At 36.8% G+C, this 23133-nt stretch overlaps 2 protein-coding genes across 2 annotated transcripts; both read right to left on the bottom strand.

Annotated features, from left to right (window-relative positions):
- Positions 1-151: 151 nt before the first annotated feature.
- Positions 152-11275, bottom strand: LOC131165082 (thioredoxin-like protein Clot). Its single transcript, XM_058122747.1, has 2 exons — positions 10891-11275; positions 152-541 (listed from the first exon to the last, which is right to left on the bottom strand). Exons 1-2 carry the CDS (start codon positions 11033-11035, stop codon positions 288-290), a joined length of 399 nt encoding a protein of 132 aa, XP_057978730.1. The 5' UTR covers positions 11036-11275; the 3' UTR covers positions 152-287.
- Positions 11276-12624: 1349 nt separating this feature from the next.
- Positions 12625-17093, bottom strand: LOC131165083 (O-fucosyltransferase 20-like). Its single transcript, XM_058122748.1, has 6 exons — positions 16111-17093; positions 15138-15306; positions 14718-14807; positions 14206-14489; positions 13832-14090; positions 12625-13399 (listed from the first exon to the last, which is right to left on the bottom strand). Exons 1-6 carry the CDS (start codon positions 16800-16802, stop codon positions 13163-13165), a joined length of 1731 nt encoding a protein of 576 aa, XP_057978731.1. The 5' UTR covers positions 16803-17093; the 3' UTR covers positions 12625-13162.
- Between the last annotated feature and the right edge of the window lie 6040 nt (positions 17094-23133).

Here is a 23133-nt window from a genome sequence, read left to right on the forward strand (position 1 = left end):
AAAATAATGCATGAGGAATAAAGATGTTGATCTCGTATGTCCCCATAATGTGTCCTACAATCATCATCCTACTAGCAGAAGAGTAATGTTTCTATGTAGAGGCAAGAAGCTAATGCATGCTCACACACACATATCGATTGCAATATCATCATAGACACAAAACGCTTATTTCATCATCTGTTCCAGTGCAACATTATTGACCAGCAGTAGCAGACAGCAGGATGCGATACAAACTACCAGGAGCAACACAACCATAAACTTGAAATGCATTGGAAAAATATCCAAATCTATTTGTCAGAAACTAGGTCATCAATTTTGTTCTCAAGGTGGGCTTCATAGTCTTCGAGGCGACCCTTGATTGTGTCATTCTCCCAGCAAACTAGTGTTGGAACTCCCCTCAGCTTGAACTTTGAGTCAACTCTCCATGGGTGTTGGGGATTCCTCCATGTGGGTCTATCTCCAACATAAGCTCTCAAGAGTGTCACGTCTCCAGTTGATGCTTCCAGCTTCTTGTGTATCACTGGTTCAGCTCTCACACAGTCTGCAAAGAATGAGTTCTCAAATGGAAATGACACAGCAATTTGCATATGGTATGAGTGTTGAATGAAGGCAGAAATGAAAGATTAACGGAGGTACGTGGATCTAATAAATTCATGTTCCTCCCACTGTCTGCCTCAAATTCCAGTTGATATAAACTGCTTTTGTTAAGAATAAAAAAACAAGTTGGAGATTGTCTGGAGGGACACAAACGTACCTTAGAAATATAATTAAGGGGCCATTTGTTTGAATAACCTTTAAATAGAGGTTGTCTGAGCTGGTTCACTAAATAAGTGAACCGATTAGACATCAGACTGTTTGATGAGAGCTCTTAATTTTCTTTAAAATCCTCTAACCAAATCAGACATGGAGACATGTCTTAAAAAAAAATCAGAGATTTCACTTACATTTTTACCCTCATAGAAAAATAAAAATGACAAAACAACAACAACAACAAAACCAAACCTTAGTCTCACTAGGTGGGGTCGGCTATATGAATCCTTTTCCGTCAATTTATGCGATCATGGACCATTTCTTTTGATAGATTCAAGGATATTAAATCCTTCTTATCTCCTCCCAAGTTATTTTAGGTCTACCCCTACCCCTTCTATTGCCCCCCATAGTAACTAAGTCACTCTTCCTCACAGGTGCATTATGTGGCCTACGTTGCAAGTATCCATACCATTTGAGTCGTCCCTCCCTTATCTTATCTTCTATAGGAGTTAGACCTAACTTACCACGAATATGTTCATTTCTTAATTTATCTTAATGTTATACCACTCATCCATCTAAGCATTCTCATCTCGGCAACTTTTACTTTTTGGATATTATGTTTTTTTGTCGCCCAACATTCCGATCCATATAGCATAGCTGGTCTAAAAATGACAAAACAATAAACCAAAAACAAATTAACCCTATCCCCCTCTTATAATCATACTATTCTGCTGCTCACGCTCATCTGGCAGCAATCCAGTTGGCTCCAGGTCTCCTCCGGCAACATCTTCTCAGGTACTTCACAGTCGTTCTCCTCTCATGCTGTTGTACTTCATAGTCCTTGAGCATGGGGCTTGGAAGCCATAATAAATGGCAGCCTTAGGCTTGGGATTTATTAGACAATGCACACACACACACACACACACACACACACATATATGTATATATATATATATATATATATATATAAGTATCTATCATGCAAACTTGATGAATAAATTTTTCTTTCTGTTTAATAATATTATTTTTTATTTATAAATATTAATTAATATATAACAAGAAAAATATTATTGTATTAAAAAAACATTGATTTATGCAATTACCTTTTAATGTTATCAAACAACACTGTTTTAGATAGTGCAAAGGGTTAAAATTAAAAAACAACACATTTTTAGATATTAAATACCAAACAGATAAAATAATTCAGCAGTTAGATTCAGACATTGGTTAAAATTCAGAAATGGTTCATAGAATCAGATTTAAATTCAGTGTTCAGCACTTCTCACTTAATTTTACCAAACTACCCTAAGTGTTGAAGTTCTAAAATCTGAATTAAGTCTGAATAATGAACCAGAATTCAAAGTTTGACTGAAGCACTGAACATTGAGCAATTTAAATTATTTGTTCGTAAAACATTTGAATATGCATATTTGTTGACAAAAGCAGTTTGATTGCCAAAAATAAGGATGAAACAAGAATAACCAGTGACAATGCCTGAAACACAAATTCCAAAAAATACTAATTGCCAAAAAAGAAAAATTAAATACCAAAATTACACCCCCCCCCCCCCCCCCCCCAAAAAAAAAAAAAAAAACAGATCAGTAGTAAAAAAAAAAAAGAAAAAAGAAAAAAAGATGCCTAGAAGCAAGAATAACTAGTGAGAATAACTCAAAACACAAAAGCCAAAAAATACAATTTACACTAAACTGATTAAAAAAAATGCATCACAGAATATATATATATATGGTTTGCAAATACAAAATCATATCAAGATCTTACCCAAAAAGAAAGGGACAAGATTGCACCAGCCAGAAGAATCACAAAAAAAGCACAATTCACAACTCTGCGGCTTTCATCTGCTAGACACTAGTCCGATGGTCTCTATGATAGTCGAATCACCTTCCAAAATCGGATCATCAAGATATATCTAAGGCAGGGATCCAGATCACCCTCAATCTGATTTTGGAACAGAGACCCACCATTGAATAATCCATGGGAGGAAGCAGTAGGGACTGCAATGGAAGGAGATGGTGGAGATGAAGAGGTTACATCAGTGAGGTCATTTGTCCTTGTTCACAGTGGGGATGATGATGGGAGAAGGTGGTGGGGATGGGGTGAGGAGGTGGTTTATATTGTGAAAGTGAAGTGTGGGGAGTCTGAATATCATTAAGCGAAAGATGCAACGTTGTGCAAGTCACTGATATTGGAGCTTCTTCAAACACACAAACAGACGAATCCAATTTCCTTCAGAATTATATCAATGCAGCCTTCCAGTCTGGATATTAGACAGGGAAAGTCCCTCAAGAACTGCAAAAGAATGAGCCCAAAAAGAAGCCAGGAAAGTAACTCTCTCTTAAAGAAGGTTCAGAGTTGTCTTCTGGTCATTAAAAATTCTAGCATTCCTTTCAAGCTAAAGTGTCCACAATGTAGCAAAATCTGCACGATTCCAAAAAATTCTCCTTCTTTCCTTTCTGAAACCCCAAAAGTTCACTGTTATAAAATTGTGAACAGTCTATGGAGCCACCCAAACCTCACCCAAACAATTTAAAGATGGTCTCTATTTAGAGGCTGTTGAGATTTTTGGTAAAACGAAAGACCTAACACAATGATAGGTCTCTCCCGCTATTTATAATATATATCAAATACATTCTAATGACCATCATACTCTTACTAACTCTCACTTATTAACATAACATTAACACAGTAATAATACTAAATGACTAAAATAACCATTAACACTCCCCCTCAAGTTACAGTTAAGATATTATATGCTCCTAGCTTGTTACAAATAAATTTAACATGAGCACTACCCAAAGCTTTGGTAAATAAATCAGAGCAAGCTGTGTATCAGACTTCACATAAGTGGTGGCAATGAGCTTCAGCATAAGGTTCTCCCGACCAAAGTGGCAATCAACTTAAATGTGTGTTATTCGCTCATGGAACACCGGGCTGCAGGCAATATGAAGAGCAGCTTGATTATCATACATCGAATCCATAGATTAATAATGTGGAAAACCCAATTCTTCCAACATGTTTTTCAATACCACAAGCTCACATGTAGTGAGAGCCATGGCCCTATACTCTGATTCAGCACTTGACTTGGTCATTACAATTTGTTTCTTACTCTTCAAGGATACTAAGTTACCACCAACAAAGATATAGTAGCCAGCTGTGGATCTTCTGCTTGAAGGTGATTCAGCCCTATCTGCATCAATATATCCTTGAATACAAATGTGACTTGATCTTTGTATAGAGACCCCTCCCAAGTGCACCTTTGAGATATCTCAAGATGCGAATTACTGTGTCCTAATGACTTGTCCTCAGAGAATCTAGAAATTGGCACACAACACTTGTTGCGAAAGATAAGTTCAGCAGAGTGATTGTGACATTATTCAACTTTCCAACAAGTCTCCAATATTGTCCTCATTTAGGCAACAAAAAGATCAAGAATATACTTCCTTTGTGACAAAATCGTTCCCATACGATATCTGGATACTTCGATCCCAAGAAGTATTTCAATGGTTCCAAATTTTTGGTTTGAAATTTAGTTTATAGAAAATGTTTTAGACTTTGAATACCTTGATCATCATCACCGATAACTATAGTATCGCCCCCATACACAATAAGAAGAATCCTACCCGATGAAGTATGACAATAAAAACAGAGTGATCCACTGCTCACCGTCGAAGGCCAAACTCAAGTACTACAACACTAAATCGACCAAACCATGCTCTGGAGACTGTTTTAAACCATATAATGCCTTTTTGAGTGACACACTAAGCCTGAATCCCCTGAGCAATAAACCTAGGTGGTTGCTCCATATAGACTTCCTCCTCAAGTTCACTAGGCAAGAAGGTGTTCTTCACATCTAACTGATACAAGTGGTGGCTAAGGAGATAATAGGCATATTGATGTAAGTTTAGCAATCGGGGAATAGGTGTTGGAACAATCCAAACCATACACTTGCGTATACCCCATAGCAACAAGATGTGCCTTCAAATAAGCCATAAAACCATTAGGTTTCACTTTCACAGTATATACCTAGCGACAACCAATCACAAATTTGTCAAGAGGAAGAGGCACCAATTCCCAAGTATCATTTTGCTATAAGGCACTCATCTCTTCAACCATTGCATTCCTCCACCCAGAGTGGGCTAAGGCTTCAAAAACAAATTTAGGAAGGGCAACAGATGATAGAGTAGTGCCAAAACAATAATAGGAGGGTAATAAGAAGTCATAGCAAACAAAGTTGGAGATAGGATGTTGTGTACATGTGCTTTTACCTTTCTAGACAGCAATAGGAGGATCAACATTATGGGAAATATGATCATTAGACAAGAAAACCAAAGGTGTCGTAGTAGAAGTTAGAGGGGACTCTCTTCCTTGGAGCCGTTGTGGCGATACACATGCAAATTAGGACGATCGAGATGATGAGAAGGCCTCAAACTACATGGAGACACAAGTGGATTTGGGTAAGGACAACAAACTAGAATCTAGAAGATTAGGCAGAGGAGGAGACTAATTGAGATCAAAAGCACTTAGGGATTGAGACCAGTATGGTGTACACTCAAATAAAGTGACACTGGAAAAAACAAAAAAAGCAATGCAGAGTAAGACTACAACAACGATATCCCTTATGAGTGTACGAGTAGCCCATAAACACACTTTTATAGCACAATGATCTAACTTATCCACCCCGGTAGTTAGCTGATGAACAAGGAACACACACCTGAATATAAGAGGAGGTAGAGAGAATAGAGGTGAATTAGGGAAGATAATGGAGTAGGGAATTTGCCACTAAGAACATAGGACGACATCCTATTGATAAGATTACAAGGAGCAAGCACATCATCACTCCAAAATACTTTAGGTAGATGCATCTAATAAAGTGAGATTGATTTCAAGGATGCGTATATTACTCCTCTCTACATCATGAGGAGTGTGGGCATAAGATGACTGATGAACAATACCAAATTGAGTCATATAAATAGTGAATTGAGTACTAAAATACTCTTTACCGTTACCATCCTGAAGTATTTGAATTGGCAAACCAAATAAAGTCTTTCTTTCAGAAAAAGACAAAATATATGAAAAAATTCAAAACGATCATTATTAAATATAGCCAAGCCATCCTTGACTAATCATCCACAAAGGTTACAAAGTATTGGAAACTTGACTTGGACATAATTCGACTAGGATGCCAAACATTAGAATGCACTAACACGAAAGGGCTCGCTCCCCATTTATTGACTCGAGAAGCACAAGGGACATGATGATGCTTTTCCAACTAACAAGACTCACAATCAAGACTAGACATAGGACTCAAATCAGGAACTAGATGTTTTAGTTTTTCCAATGAAAGATGACCAAAGCAACAATAGATTTGGAGAGGTGTGGTAGTTGTAGTGCAGGAGGTAGAAGGAGATAATAGCTCAAAGTGAGTAAGTCCACCAACTTCATGCCCTCCGCCAATTGTCTTCCTTGTCTTCAAATCTTGAATGACCACAAAATCATGAAAGAATGTTTGTAAACAACACATGGATTTGGGAATCTTGCTAACTGATATAACATTGAAAAGAAACTTGGTAATATACAAAATTGAAAGAATAGAAATAGAGGAATTGGGATTTATAGTCCCAATTCTCTTAGAAGTTGTGGTGGATCCATCAACAAGAATAAAACAAGGTAAGTTTTCAAGATACTAGAAAGTAGAAGAGTATACCTATGATATGATTAGTGGATGGAGTCTATAACCTAAGGACTAGGGCAAGAAGTACTAGATGACAAGCAATCTGTAGGGTTACTTGTTGGGGCAAGGGATGCAATGGTAAAAGAAGATTGTTGGGATGTTTGATACTGTTGGAATTTGGAATCCTCCTCCATTGACATATATATAGTACGCTGCTCCCCCCTTGCCCCCAAAGGCGTGGAGTCTATGGTGGTTGCATTGGCAACATGTGAAGGTTTACTGTGGACAGTGGAGATCCCAACACTGCTCAATAGTATGACCATCTCATCCACAATGAGAAAATTTGTAAGGAGTGCCTCTACCTCATCTATCTCTTCCACCACAGCTGCTCGAACCAACTCAATAACTTTTGTGGTTGAAAACCTAAGTCACCCTACGTGGCAAAGGCTTTCTTCTTGAAGCTAGATGTAAGAGCAAGGGAGTGTGTGCTAGAGGAAGCACGAAGGACGTGAGAACAAACATCAAAAAACAATGGCAACTCTAGACTACCAAGTAGCTGGGACTAGACCGCCTCACACTTGGGTTACCAAACTTGCTAGAACTCGAAGAACTATCATCTGATGCATCTCACGAACATTGGCGGTTATAAGTTGCACAATGTTATGCTCCTCGTGAATACGCTTCATCTCTCCAAAATACTGTTGTAACTGAAATGCTCCAAGGATAAATCATATATATATGTGTAATGTTACGAGAGTACAAAAGCTTGGCATAATCTCAAAACTCCTTTCCTGTGTCCAGATGCATGCCCATTTGTGCAAATTGGAACAAGAGGGAAACAACCAAAGCTTCTTCCTGAATCCACACTTCTTTTCTCTTCTCATCAAAAGGCCTAGATTGGAACAAGTGGTTAGATTTTCCTAATCCAATTAAATAAACCTCAATAGCCTTAAATCACTAAACATAATTCTTTCCATCCAACTTTTCAGTTGTTATCGGTGGTAGCGATGAAGAAAGCATGTTTTGGGGATTCATAGACTCCATCCCAACATTCACAAACTAGACCACTCTCAAACAAAATGAACAATCAAACTAACCTGAATAACCACAAACAAGGTGCACCACTAAAAAAACCACAAACAAGTCACCAACAAACTAAAATAAAATTGCCACAACCTCACAAAATCAGCGTATGAATACTACCATTACTCCAAGAGACTCACCAATGGCCTTTACTAATACCGAACAACAACTAATAGATTGCCACAAGTGCATGATTGAAAAAAATTGGACCTTTGAACAAAACACATGCCCAAAAAATTGAAGTTATGGTCTATGAAAGGAATCAAAACATGGTGGAGAAAAAAATGCAGCAAAAGGTGGCTGGAAACTATCTCACACGCCGGCGTGTGGGTTCGAACTATTGGCAGTTGGCCAGCACATGGGGGTGCATGGGGTGGTTTTCGGCGATGGGACTTTACAAGGTTACAGTTCAGAGGGTGCTGTTTTGACTATGTGGTTGGTTTTGTGAAATATGAAAGTGTTTTGGTTGTTCTAAGAAGGGCAGTGACGGGAGTTTTCCAGCAACAACTGATTTTGGTTTGGTGATAGAGTTAAGGTTGGATCTTGGTCTGATACAATGTTGAAATTTTAAAAGACCTAACACAACGATAAGTCTCTCTCTCTATTTATAACATATATCAAATACATCCTAATGACCATAATACCCTTACTAACTCTCACTTATTAACATAATACCAACACACCAATAATACTAAATGACTAAAATAACCATTGACAAAGGCCATCAAGTTTAGACAAAAGACCCATCGATGATCGCTCCAATGTTTTAAAGGGCTGGATGGTAGGGCAAGGGGTGGTTTTGAAGTAGGATAATCTATGTTGACACGCTTGTAGTAGCGTACTCCTAACTTCCAATGATATTATTAAGCCACCAATAGTTTTCAAGTACTGCTATATGCATAACACACTTCTACAACCAATTTATAGAAGAACACGTTGACACATATCATGATACCATATCATGAAATATGCATTTGAGTAAATGTGCACACTAATTATAGGGATTTGTTTGCGCATCTTAACTCTATCTGCTTGAAAGAGTAATCTTTTGTGCCAATGATTGGGGGTTGACTAACATCCCTGCATAATATTGTTAATTGAATAATAGAACATTGTTGAACTTGTTTAAACCCTTATAGCTACATACATGATGTAATTCATACATTGTAAGACAAGTTCTTAAAAGCATCAAGTAACTAAGATTTAAAATTTGTTTTTATAGCCATTGAAACTAAAGGTTCTTCATTTTTTAGGCTCTTTTCTCTTCATAATGCTCCTATCAGTTCCCTTATCCTTCTAAGGGCAGTCATTCTTATTGGAATTTCCAATGCTTCATAAATCTCAATGAAAGAGACGTTGATGAGCCCGCTACCCTCATTTCCTTGTTGGACCAACACAATCCCTCTTTTAGTGACATTGAGAGAGTGTAAGAGGGGGAGTATTTAGGTATATTTTCTTCTAAATCTTTTCTTTCCTATCTACTAAAAAACTATACCCCTAATCCTTTTCCTTAGTACACTGTCTTTGGAGGGTTAAGGTGCCGGTGAATGTACGGGCTTTTGTTTGGACTATGATTCTAGAAAGGATCAACACGCATGATTTGCTTTAGAGGAAAAGCTACGTGGCTCTCAATCTTGATATGTGCTTTGTGCGTTGTGAAAACCGTGAGTCCAATGCCCATATCTTCTTGCATTGCAAGGTGGCATCACAGCTTTGGAATGGCTTTCTTTTCTTGCTGGGGAAGAATGGGTGGCTCAATGAAACGTGAGAGGTTTGCTTCAGGTTAGCTTATGGGGCTTTGGAAAGAACAGGAATGGGAGAGCTCCATGGCATGCAACCAATTTTTCTATTCTTTGGACCTTGTGGATAGAAAAAAATGCTAGGATTTTTAGAAATCAATCAACTTCCTCACGACTTTTATCAAATAGAGTGGTTTTCATTGCCTTTTTGTGGGTGCACTCCTTAGGTTTTTTTAGGAGTTTTCTATTGTGTAAACTTGTTAGAGACTTAATGATTTCTCTTTTGTATTGTATTTTGTTGTTCTTATATTGGTACCTTCCTTGTTTATAGTTTTTTTTATATCTTTTCTAGTTGGTTGGAGAGGAGTCCTAATCATTCACATTATGTACACCATTTTCCACTTACAAAAAATTATCTTCTTTTTTTCTATCATATATATATATATGCTGTTAGAGTTTTAGTTTTTTTTTTTATTTTTTATTTTTTATTTTTAACATGAGGCTTCGTTCATGGTCCGAGTAAAAAATTTGTGCCCCTAGCATAGCATCGCAACTTTCCATTGCCTAAACACACAGACCCCTGCTTATACACCTCATCAATGCTTGGACAATAGTTGCCTTCATTTCACCACCAAAACAAGGCAAGCAATGGTATAGCCAGGAACACCTATTGGTTTTGTGTACTCTACCTCTCCCTCCCTCTCTCTCTCTCTCTCTCTCTCTCATGGATGGACTGCAACTCAATAAAATTTTGTATTGCATTTTATTCAAATTCACATAACTACATATCAAAAGTTTGAATTCTAAGCTCCCAAATGAGGGGTCAGGATTTTTCATGATCCATAGGCGAAGATAGATGATGCAGCATTCAAGTGTGCCAAGATTCAAACCATTTGCAGGGTGAAAACAAGCAGCATGCAGGTGCAAACCAGAAACCCACCTATGGTGCATTTTGATATGTGGCATTCATGAATCAACTGACGCTCAACCTTCCATTGTTCATTCATTGCATTGCTTTTCCCCAAAACTGATATGCCCACATAACATGGAAATGAATAAATCCAATTTTCTCTTTGACAATCTTGGATTTCTATATCCATGACATACTATTCCCATATGTAAGATTCCTGAACCAAAGGCCTAGTAAAATGTTCTTCAAGTATCTCAACAACCAAATGCACAGTTATAAATTCTTCCAACGCATATATGGTCCACCGTAAGAAGGCTATAAACAATACAATTTCATCAAGAAACAAAATTCTTCTCCTCTTATCTCTATTAATTTATTAATTTACTGTTCTTGAGATGTACCAGCGGAAGCTAAAAAATACAGTAACACGGAATCTTCAAATACAAAAAACAAGTACAAAACTCACCAGAAAACAATTTTTCTTTAAAAAAGGAAAAACCCTTCAGGAAGAAGATGCAGAAAATGACATTCCAACTCCAACTAGAATAAATAAAATGCCACCACAATTGTTTTTTTTTTTTTTTTTAACTTCCAGTAGAATCCAGATGGGTATATGCGCGTTTCATAAATTATTCTACCGTGGGTATATAAAAATAAATAAATAGGAAGGGGGGGGGGGGGGGCGAAGAGGGGAATAATAAATACAAGGTAGAATATACCAGGACACCAGCTGAGAGAAGTAGAAGGGTCTTTGTCGGCCAAGAAGAGGATGAGATTGGCTTTGTTCTTTGGGGCTTCAGTTCGGAATTTCTCAAACACATTATCGAAGCTCGAAACGGTGGCGTCCAAAGTCTTCAGAGGCATTTTCAATTTTGAATTGCCCTTCGTTTCGATCACAAGGCCTCAATTTCCTGAAACCAAAGGACAAAAGATGGGTGATTTTGCTTTTTGATTTTGATTTGGATTTTTGGTTTTGTTTTGGGCGGAGCGGATGCCGGGACCGGTCGGCCATTTATACAAACATATTTTATCTCCTCCACCAGCCGCTGCAAAAATCCCCGGAATGCCCCTCTCCGCGGTTGGACCCCCTAGTCTGACAATTTTATTTTTTTTAAAAAAATAATTGCATAATATGCGAGGCAATATACGATTTGTGAATTATTGAAGTTGAAAATGTGTGAAATTTAAATATTTATATATATAAATTATGCTATATTTTATTTTATTAAAAAATTTATTAACTTACATATTTAGTTTAGAGTGTTAAAAATTCCACTTATAAGTTTATTCCACAATCGAAAAATTGAGTGAATGATGGATGTTTATATATATGGTTGGACTCATGACTCAATATACTTAACCTTTTGAGTCAAGTTGATGACTCAATGGATTTAAACTTTTGAGTTAAGTTGGTGTTCACTCATTTATATATATGGTTGGACTCATGACTCAATATACTTAAACTTTTGAGTCAAGTTAGTGTTCATTTATAAATTCTTTCATATCAAAGCTAATAGTTTGTAATTCTAGGTGAGTGGCATTCGTAAAATGAAGCGTGAAACTAATTCTCCTAACGAGCTAACAGTTGGAGAACCAAGTGTGTGATAGATGCCAATAAGGATCATCTAAGCTTGCAAGATGGATCCAAATAGGGTCAAAACGTGGAAGGTAAGATTGATTTGGAGGCATGTGAAATGCAATCCGAGACACGTAAGACGTAATAGTAAGACCCACTTAAACAATTATTGGAGAATTAAACTTACTTTCATAATGGAAACGATTTCCGTTCAAGGGGGTGCAGTTAGAACTTGTGAATTTATCTTACATTGAAAAAATTAAATGGATGATGAGTACTTATATACATGGTTGGACCTAAGACCCAATAAGTTTAAGCTTTTGAGTCAAGTTGATACTCACTTATATATGTATTAAGTCTACCCATGGACTCTTTCGGTGCTAACATAGAGATCCTTCTAAATTAACATTATATTTAATTCATAATAGCTCGTTTTAAACTTAATTTATAAACAAGTCGATTTTAAAGAAAGATTAAACTTAACTCATTTAATCAATTTAAAACTTTAGTTTAATCGAGTCAATCTCAAACATGTTAAAATTTGATTAAATGTTAGGATCCAGTCAAATTTTTTACCAATATAAAGAAAAAGTATATGAAAAAATATATTTTAAAAAAGGAGACAGAGCTATTAGTTATTTATCCATAAGGGAAAAAAATAATAGTAATCAAATGCAGTTTGGATTGAAAATTGGGGGTATTGGAAAATATTTTGGTGATATCAAATGTGGCGGTGGATGGAGAGGAGAAATTAAGGTCAATTAAGGAGGGACAGTTGTCACAGTTCCAGTGCCTGGTTCGACTATTTTTTAAATTTTGATTAATAGCAAGTGGCGAGAAATGGATTTTTATTGGAATTCAATTCACACTCGCAACTAAATGACAATTTGCCATAAATTCCAAATGGTTCAAGATGATCGAATAACAATTTTCAGCCCTTCTGAATTCTAACATCAGCTGTTCGCAAATCGCAAAAGAGGGCATTCATATGGTAGCTATGCAAAACTAAAAAAGAATATCCCTTTACACAAATATACATGTATAGTTACTCTGCATATAATGCAGTTCAAAGAATTCAGGGAAGGAGAGGATAGAAAAAAAAAAAAAAAAAAACGTATCTCTTTAATTCCTAAACACAATCCTCTCATAAAAGAATCAAAAAATATTCCATGGTACTGCTGTGGCTGTCATACAAGGGCATCAATTTTGAATGTCGCCACCCTCTCCAGAGCAGCCCCCCACCTCCCTCCCTCCCTCCCTCCCTCCCTCCATCCAAACAATTCCCGTGAATAAATTACCTTCTTTAAGATGCTGCGCCGTCTCAGAAGCCTTCCACTTTAATTCAAACGGCTCCTGTTTCTCGTTAAAATTTCAATGAGGTGGTCTGCTGTAATTATCAAGGCTTCATGATGGAATCATGAGAATGCATGTGTATTTGAATCGTTACACATACACTCAGGAACAGGATACTTGGTAACATCCCTTCCGGATTTGCTAGTCCGCAGCTCTGGCTGCCCTAAGGAGTCACGGTGCAACTCCATTATAATCCTATCGAATTCGGCCTCAGGTAGGGAAGAGTTGAGGAAATAATGCAGCATCTGCCTTTTGTTTGGGGTTATATGCTTCTTGTGCCCTGCGAATGCCCTATGCCCCTGCATCAGCCATGCACAGACTTAGACGCAAAATAGATTTAACATGCTCCAATATCTAGGGAAGTTCACTTCCCCTCTCGTTTTTCATTTCCTTTTTCTTTCTTTTCATTTTCAGTTTCCAAAGAGTAGAAATTCATACACGGTTTTCCCATTTGATTGTGAAGAGATGTATAAAAGAAAAAGATGTTCTAAATTTTGTAAGACCAATATATAATATGCACTTTTTCCCCCATATTGTCAGGAAGCAATCCTTCCTTCGTAGATTGCGTCTGCAGCTATCCTCAGTACCAAAATGTTAAAAATAAAAAGAATTAAAAAACCATGCATATCCAAGCATTGATCGCACCATACTTGATGAGGAAGACCCAGTTGGAAAACCAAAATAAATGACAACAGTAACAATGGTAGCAAAGAAAGGAACAGTGGCTGTACCTGAATTGCATGGCCCATATTTCCCCCATGTGATGCCATAAAAACATCACTCTTTTCAGAAACTATATAATCAATGGCAGCCATCAAGGAGGCTTTGTTTGCAAAGGATTTGAGTTCCCCAGGCAGGGCCAGGTCTTCCTTGTTGTAGAAATGAGGAAACTCTCTGATCAATGGTAGTAGTGCTTCTTTCCCACCAAAAGGATGTCCTCCAGCCCAATATATTTTGGCATTTTTTGGAGCTCCGAGAGCTTTAAGCAGCCTAAAACACCAAACAGGAAGAATATAGTCCATCAAGCATTTTTTTTTCCTGAAAAAAAAAAAAAAAAAAGGAAAAAGAACTGGAAGAGGATTCTAAAGTATGTGTTAATACTTACCGAGTAACCTCCATGGCATTTAAGGGGCAGAGACCTGCAAGCTTACGTTCATGGTAAGTCATGTTCGATCTTGCAGTTAGGAGCTCTGGCCGGAGTTTCCTCTCATTGTGTACTATCTCATCATACTCATGGCTCAAACCAGGAAGGCAGCCAGTCCTCACCCACACATCCTTCTCCATTCGTAGATGAAGAGCAAGGTAGGGACCCTTGCTCCGCATCCTGTCAGCAAGCTTGTTACCTAGTTCTAGAATTTGTGGGGCAAACCTTAACGCATGAAAAGCCACCTGAGGTCCCAGCCAAAAGAAAAAAGGTATCAAACAAGCAATATTGAGTACAGGGAAACAATTAATGGAAAGTTTACAGATTCAGTATTTTCAGAGTGCAGGACAATTTCATAGCAGTATCGAGTAGCTTACCAATTACTTATGATGCATGCCATATGAAGGCTCTCCAGCCAAGAATATAAGAAAACAAAAAAATTCAAAAAACAGAGACATAAGAACAACAAATACCTTGCATCGAAGTTTCTGCAGATCGGAAGGGAGATCCTTTGATAGCCTCGAATCCAAACCACGTAATAACAAAACACCCTCCTTCCTCAGCTGTACAAGCCAACAAATCACATGAGTCAAAGTCTGTTTTCAGCAGTTGGCATGCACCACAAGTCATGGTTTCAATTATACAGCCCTCACAGAAGCTGCCAAACACCAAGATGAATTGGCAATGAACTGGAGACAGTTAAATATTTCACAAAATGCCGGTGATTAAATGTATTAATCTTTTTTAGCAAATCGACCACGGACAGCTCATAAATTTATTGCTTCGGATTACTGAAATATTTGTTCTGACAAATTCAAAATTTCAAGATCTATCCATTTATATTAATTACTTCCAATTCCTCAAATAACAAATACATCATCATCTGTTCTTACTCTTCTGAGGTAACGAGCACGAATCCATTGAGGTGAGACATGAAGTGGAGTGCGTTTCTCCTCCACTGGCCTTGACATTAGGTGAGTAGAGGGCAAGGAAGAAACTATTCGGACATCATTGGCGAGAACCCTCTTAAAGTGCTCCGAATCAAATATATCAGAAAATTCACTGCACCAATCAAACCCCCCAAAAAAAAAAAAAAATATCACTCCTCTGTTTAGGGGTTATGAACAAGAAAAAAGAGACAATGCTCCTAAAAGCCTTACCATATAAAATAGCAACTAAAATACAAACTCTTGTTTGCCAGGTTTAACCGGCAAGGACCCAAATTAATGCTGTGGCCCAAAAATAAGTTGGTATATGGGCAATTTTACAACATTTTCCGTACAAAAATTAGGACTGGAATCAAAATAATAAAGGATCATTAAATGAATAGCTTACAAACTTGTAAACTGCTAAATCGAATTAAATGGCAATTTACCCAAAAATGGCAAGACGTTACAGGAGCCAAAATGATACAAGTTCATGCATAGGGCCAACATTTTGAAGCCAAAAAAAATATCCCACAAAAATGGTGCTTCCTAAAAGCCTAAAAGCTTTCGCGGCTAGCAAAGAAAAAAATATGGTAAGGAAATAATGGTTTTGTCCAAACTTTAATGAGTGAATGGTAAAAGAAAAAAAAAAAAAAAAAGTGCTTCCTAGAATCTTAAAACTTTCGTCAATAAATGTCTCACTGCTGCTTCCTCTGGGGTTTGAATTTTGAGAGGGATAAAAAGAGAATTGCCTCGTCCTATTATTATCAGCCTCCCCTCACCAAAAAGAAACAAAACAAATTTATGGATGGAGCAAAAGAAAAATTGAAACATAATAATAATAATAATAATAACATCTGAGGAACAAAAAAAAGGGTGCTTGCTAAAACTATAATCTAAAAGCCTAGTAAGATTTTAATGGGTTTTAGCCAAACCTTACCTTTCATCTCCCCAAATGACGTTGACTTGCAAGATGGGAACAACCAGAGCAGCTCCAAGAATCCTTGCAATCACAACAGCATCAACGATTTGGTTCCTCTGCTGGTTCATCCCACCCGAAACCACAACCATTAAATACTTGGTCCTGTCCTTCGCAATCGCCACGCTCGACCTCCGATACTCCTTGCTGAAGTCCAGGCAGGGTCGGTACCCCAAACCATCAGGCTGCTTCCAAAACTCACGACTGTCTTCAACTTCAACGCTACTAATCTCCGTTTTGGATCCATTATGAACACCCGTGCCGGCAGAATCAACGTGCCCGTGCCCGTTCCCATCTGAGATTATTTTTGATCGAATACCCGGTACACCCGAATCATCAACATACCAATTTGGAACTACGGCGTCCGTCGGTTGGCGAATCGATGAGCACGGGTTTGGGGGAAAAGGGGGGCTATTCAGAGGGTCGATATTGAGGCCCTGAAGCTTCAGCATCCCGAGAAGAGCGAAGAAGAAGAAGAGGGACAAGAACCAGAACCTGAAGCTTCTCCTTCTCCATAGCTTGAACTGATTCTTTGAAGATTTCTTGGGAGAGATGAGGAGGGAATGGAGAGATGAGGATGATAGAGAGGTGATTATCTGGGACGGCACTGAAATGTAAGACAGCTTCTTGGTGTTCTTTGATAATTTTGCCATTTTGAATTCCCAATTTCAGCTATCTAGACCACCCGCTTTAATTAACTGGAAGCAACGTCTATGTGTGTGTGTGTATTCTTCTTTGACAGCTCGATCTTACTCGGAGCTTAGAGAAAGAAAGAGAGAAGTCGAAGGAATTGAAGGAGAAGGTTGCAGGCGGCGGGAACACGAAATCCAATAAATACGCGTTGAAGATGCAAGCGAGAACAGAACAGGGGGAGGGAGGGAGATGGATTCACTGTTTTGCGTTTTGAAGGTGGGCGGATTGACGGAGATGGGAAATGGGGGAATGGGAAATTGGGCGCACTTAAATATATTTTATTTCCGTAAGGAGGTCTAATTGTAGACCGTGTGAGTAGCTCCGCATGTCAAGTGACAAGTGGATTTTCTTTTTTCCTGTGTCGTCATACCAAACGAGTATCCTTCGTTGACCGTTTCGCTCTTGCTAGTAATTCCATTCAATTTCTTAGACTTTACTGCCTCACATTGTTTACACGTAAAATATTCCACTTAATTTATTTACTTTTAATTTGTTTAAATATTAAATTATCGGTTCACCATTTTTTTTGTTGATTTATTTTGCCATTAAAAATAACATATAAATAAATACGTTTTGTTATGACGTGGACCTTACGTCAATATTTTAGTATATGCATATGTTAATTCAATGTTGAGAAATATTATAATTCGTTATGTTTTTCTAACAAATTATTTACCTTTAATGGATCTAAAAGTTGAATTTTAATTTATAAATATGTTTGTTAAGGATGGATAACGAATTATATGGGTTAGGTTAAAGCTGTAGCAATACATTGCTTTCTGTGCGAAAAGAATATATATATATATATATATATATATATAAATAAAAGTTGGTTAAAGAAAAGACATAATTATTATTGAATGTATAGAATATTCTCTCTATTTTTTTTAAAAAAAGAAAGTATATTATTTACTAGTTTTTTAAAATAAGTATGATAATTCAAAAGATTATTTTTAGAAAGTAAAAATATAAGGTTTTCTTTGATTTGTAAAAAAAAATTTTCTCAAGAATATATTAATTTTAGTAAGTTACAATTATTTATACATGATATTATGTTATTGAATAATAATGCGAATTCATTGAACAATAATGTGAAATATTTTATGAGTTCATAATAATAAGGAATAGATAAAGAACAATTATGTCTAAATTTTACTATGCAGATGTCTATTATTTCTTAAATGGAATAATTAAAAATAACTATCATCTTGACTTTTAAAAATTTAAATTATATTTTATTTTATTTTACTTGAGCGAGAACTATCTCATCCAATCAAATGAGATAAAATATATAAAAATAAAATTTAGCCACCCTTAAAATGAAAAATAAAAGGAGGCTGTTGAATGTATGAAATTGAGAAGTAAGAAAGAAGCCTTATTATTAATAAATAAATAAATAAGATGAAATGAAATAAATAAGGGAGAGGAGAAGTGGAAACTGGAAATTGAGACGCAAGGGATTCCAGTTAAATAAATATGGCCAGTTGTCCCCAAAATAAATAAGCATCCATGGGCCCCCCATGTCCATGTGATTTCTGATCATCTGCTGGCGCTCACAGCCTGTACTGTGCGCCCCCCCCCCCCCGCCCCCCCCCCCCACCTTTTATTATATTATTTGTTTCCCTGTCCAAACCACTATACATCTTAGATTCTGCAATGGTCCTAAACACTTACTGAGGTTGAAATTTTGGAATCATTTAAAAGAAATAAAAAAAAGAATCCAGATTTAACGAAAAGATAATTATCTTTTTTTTTTTTAAATCCAAATGTATTATATTAAAATAAGTTCATTTCTTTTGTTTGTTTTTTTTTCAAACAATTTTTTTATCCGAGCTATTCTCATATGGTCTTTAAAATTTTTATTCATGTATTCAATTAAAGCATACTTACGTATTTTGATATATGAACCGACGTGCACGCAACACATGAACTTTATTTTATTTGTTACATACACGTACACATAGTGGCGAGGCACGAGAATATTTAAACTATAAATAAATGGCGGAATAAAATGTAAGTTGGTGATAATTTTTAAGGCTAATATTATTTTCAATTATTAATTTCATAAAGTCCATCATCAAAAAATGATTTTTTTATCAAATGAACTTTCATCTTATAAAAGCAACGAAATGGAATAAGAAGACATAATCTCAATAGCCCCATCATCAAATTTATTACCAGTGAAATTAGAAGTAGAAGAAATAAAAGCAAGTCAAGCACATGCGAAAAACAACAAACATAAAATGTAAAGCTCATGCAAAAATGTCAAACACAACTTATAGTGTATAGAAAACAAGCCTTAAGGTGCTAAAATTGTTTAATATTTTTTTATTTTTCTAGATTTTATGCCTTTTTCTACAAATTTTTATTGATTTTTAAATTTAGTGTATGCATACATATATATATATATATATTTATGAAAATTTATGAAATTTGGGATTTTCATGACTTTTTGGCTTTCTAATTTTCCCTAATTTTTGGTATTTTTTTATTTAATTTTATTTTCTATCATTTAAAATTAAACTTTATTTACTTATTTACTATTTATTTGTTATATAGTCTGCCCACATTGTCATTGGTCGATCGATCAAGCTAACAATTACTAACCATCCTTCACACCAATTAAAGCCAAATACACACGAAGGGGGTGGCGGGAGTTAAAGGTCTCATGGATTTTCAAAGCTCTATCTTCGCTAACACTAACTCTTTCCTCTCCTATTTCTACCTCTAAAACATACCCTAGTTGTGCTCTACCATCAACCATCATTTCTACACATGATCTATGGCTAAAGACTCATTTACGCTCTATCATGAACCTACCCGATCCCCATGATCACTAAATCTTCACCATCTATTGTTGATTGCACACAATTTACAACCATTGTGTTCTCCTTACCATATGTTGCACACAACCCCCTTCCCATGCATTATGGATCGTCAATCCGCCATCATGCCATCGTTACAGTTGCGAATTCTAACTGTCATGGAAGCCTCCTACATTGTCGCCACTTATCAAAGCTCCACCCCATCTGTGAGCTTCTCATGCACTAACACCATCGCCAAATCCATTGATATACTTGTGCTCCACTCTTTGCCTACATGTTCCTTCGTAAATGTTCACCACCACATATCTCCAACCAAGTCATGTAGTCAAATCATTTCCTTTCCAGCTTCAGTTACTGCAACATATTCAGCTTCTGTAGTAGACAAAGTAACAATCTTTTATAGATTTGAAGCCCAAGATATAGTTGTACCACCCAGAGTAAATACAAACTCAGTAGTACTCTTTCTACTATCAATATCACCAGTAAAATCAGCATCTACATAACCCTGCAATTTCAAACTTGCACCTATAAAGCAAAACATGTATTTGATAAACCCCTTAGATATCTCAGAATCCACTTGATTGCCTCCCAATGCTGCTTTCTTGGTCTACTCATGAATCTGCTCACAACTCCCTGTAACGTCCCTCAATTTCTTAACATAAAATGTCACATCATGGATAAAATAGTCAACCCGAACCCGTGGGTACAGGGACACCTGTCATACACAGCGAAAAACCTAGCAATAGTAAACATGAAAATTCCAAACATCCATCCATAAAACATATTACTAAAAACATAATACCAGAGTTTACTACATCTTTTAATACTGTACATATATACAATCCTCAAAATATCAAAAGGACACTAGGACTATATAACAAAAATCTACTGATTCTAGTACAAAGCTTACCCTTCTAGTAGGGAAGCTCCACTCACTCAACGGCGGCCTTGACCCGCCGGTTTCTCTAGGTTTTTTGAAAAATATATCAATGTTGGGGGTGAGACACTTCTCAGTAAGGGAAAATAAACTAAATACAGTTGTGTGACAACATGAACATTTAAGGTGCTTATACATATACCATACATTTAATAACTCTGGAAATAATCATAATATCATACTAGATAATCATGTATTTTCATATTCGTTAATAAATCATAACATACATAAACATCTGTTATAACTCGTAATACTGAAAATCAACCTAAGATGAATAGCTAGTTAATGTCATGTATTACCCCCCATGACGGGTTGTGCAGCCAGAAGGTGAGACCCGACAATGGCTAGCCGACCACTACTGAATCAAATATGTTTGTAAGTACGATGGGCCCGCCACACCCTAGTCCGGACTGCCAGGTGGACGTCCACACTCTACTGAAAGCCACATCAACTATCCATCTCTCATCCCCTCGTGGAATGGTTAGCACTAATACGACCTCGTGCCAAATCTGATCTACCCATAGCTACGATACCGAGCTCCTGGTTTGAACTAAATTAACATCCTGGTTGTAATAATATATAGTACATGATCATACATAACATCATCACAGCCTCGTGCCGAAAACATAGATACGGCCTCGCGCCAAAATCATACATATGGCCTCGTGCCAAAATCATAGTAAATACGGCCTCGCGCCGATAATATAAGTGTGGTCTCGCGCCAAAATATAAATACGGCCTCGTGCCGACAATATAATAAATACGGCCTCGCGCCACAATCGTTTCAGGTAGTTACATTCTAAAAATACATCGTTCGTCAAATAATCGTCAAAGCTATCACCATATACTCATCGTTTCATAATATCTGAAAATATGTTTCGCTCGTAAAATCGTTCACATCATGATTCACCTCACCTAAAAGTAATGTTCATGCCACACATATGCCATTTAAAGTCATGCTTCATGTTCTAAAATCGTCATTTCTAACATCTCGTACATACATATACTTTTTAATCATAATAGCAGTATTTTCCAAACATACGTTTCATATATGATAAAAAATATAACATATGCTTTTCTGAAAATAAATGTACTCATAAATTATAATAGCTTGCATAGAAAATATCTGCTTTAGTTTATTCCCTTACCTAGCTACTGAGAAAGCCTCTCAAATTCCTAGCCTGACCCCCGTAAGATTTCCTATTCAATACCCTGAAACTCAAAATTTTCAGTATTAAACATCCGTATTTTCATGCGTACATCAATTTTTATAACTACCTCAAAGTCTAATTTGTCTTAAAAAGCCTTACCTCAACCTAAGGATGATTTCCAACTTCGTTTTCCCAACGATCCGCTCCGGCAAACTCGTAGTGAACTTCACCAAGAACGTTGTGGTAGCCTCAAATCTTTGATCCGACGACTCGTGGGGCCAAAATCAAAGAGAGAGAGTGAGAGGGCCGAAGGGGAGAGAGAGGAGAGAGAGAGAGAAGCGTGAAAATTGATTAAAAATCGGGTTTTTACATATTTATACAGGGGATTTCGTCGACGAGTCCGACCTTCGTTGACGAGTCCTTCACAAATTTCGTCGACGAAATCCACTCCTCGTCGACGAAATTCAGTCAGCTCAAAAACCCCTCTCGGCATTTCTTCGTCGACGAAGCCCTATGTTCGTCGATGAAATCCTTTAAGCCTTCGTCGATGAAACCCTGTGTTCGTCGACGAATTCAGGCAATCTCTTTAAAATTATTTTATTCTCCAAATGCATTGTCGTCGATGAACGTGGAGTCTACGGCCTCCTTCTGTTTTTGTCTCTATTTCCCTCTCTCTTTATTACTCAAATTTCCAATTTAAATTTGGGTCGTTACACTTCCACTACATGTGCAATGTTCGGCCTTGTACACACCATAGCATACATTAAGTTGCCAATAGCTGAGGCACAGGACACCTTACTCATATGGTCCCTTTCTTCTTCTGTCTTTGGTGTCTGTTCTTTGCTTGGTTTGAAATTACTACCCAATGGTGTACTCATTAGTTTAGCTTCATTAATGTTGAACCTGCTGAGAATTTTCTTCACATACTCTAACTGTGAAAGCTTCATTAGCCTTGTCTTTAATGATTCTCATACCAAGGATTTGCTTTACAGCTCCCAAATTTTTCATTGTAAACTATTTTGACAATTGCTTCTTTAGATTATTAATCTCCTCAATACTAGACCCTACAATGAGCATATCATCTACATACAACAACTTTCCCAAACATAGGATTATGCTAAATATGTCTCAAAAACTATCAAATTTCTTGTAATACTATCTTAGAGCTTGTTTTAGGCCATACAAGCTCTTTCTCAGTTTGCATACTAGATTCTCTTATCTCTGAACAATGAACCCTACTGGATGAATCATGTAAATGTCTTCCTCCAAGTCACCATGAAGGAATGTCGTTTTCACATCTAACTGCTCAAGATATAGGTTTTCTAAAGCCATCATTCCCAGTACCAATCTAATTGTTGACATCTTCGCAACTGGAGAA

This window comes from Malania oleifera, chromosome 9, assembly GCF_029873635.1.
Source record: "Malania oleifera isolate guangnan ecotype guangnan chromosome 9, ASM2987363v1, whole genome shotgun sequence".
Classification (NCBI taxonomy): Eukaryota; Viridiplantae; Streptophyta; class Magnoliopsida; order Santalales; family Ximeniaceae; genus Malania; species Malania oleifera.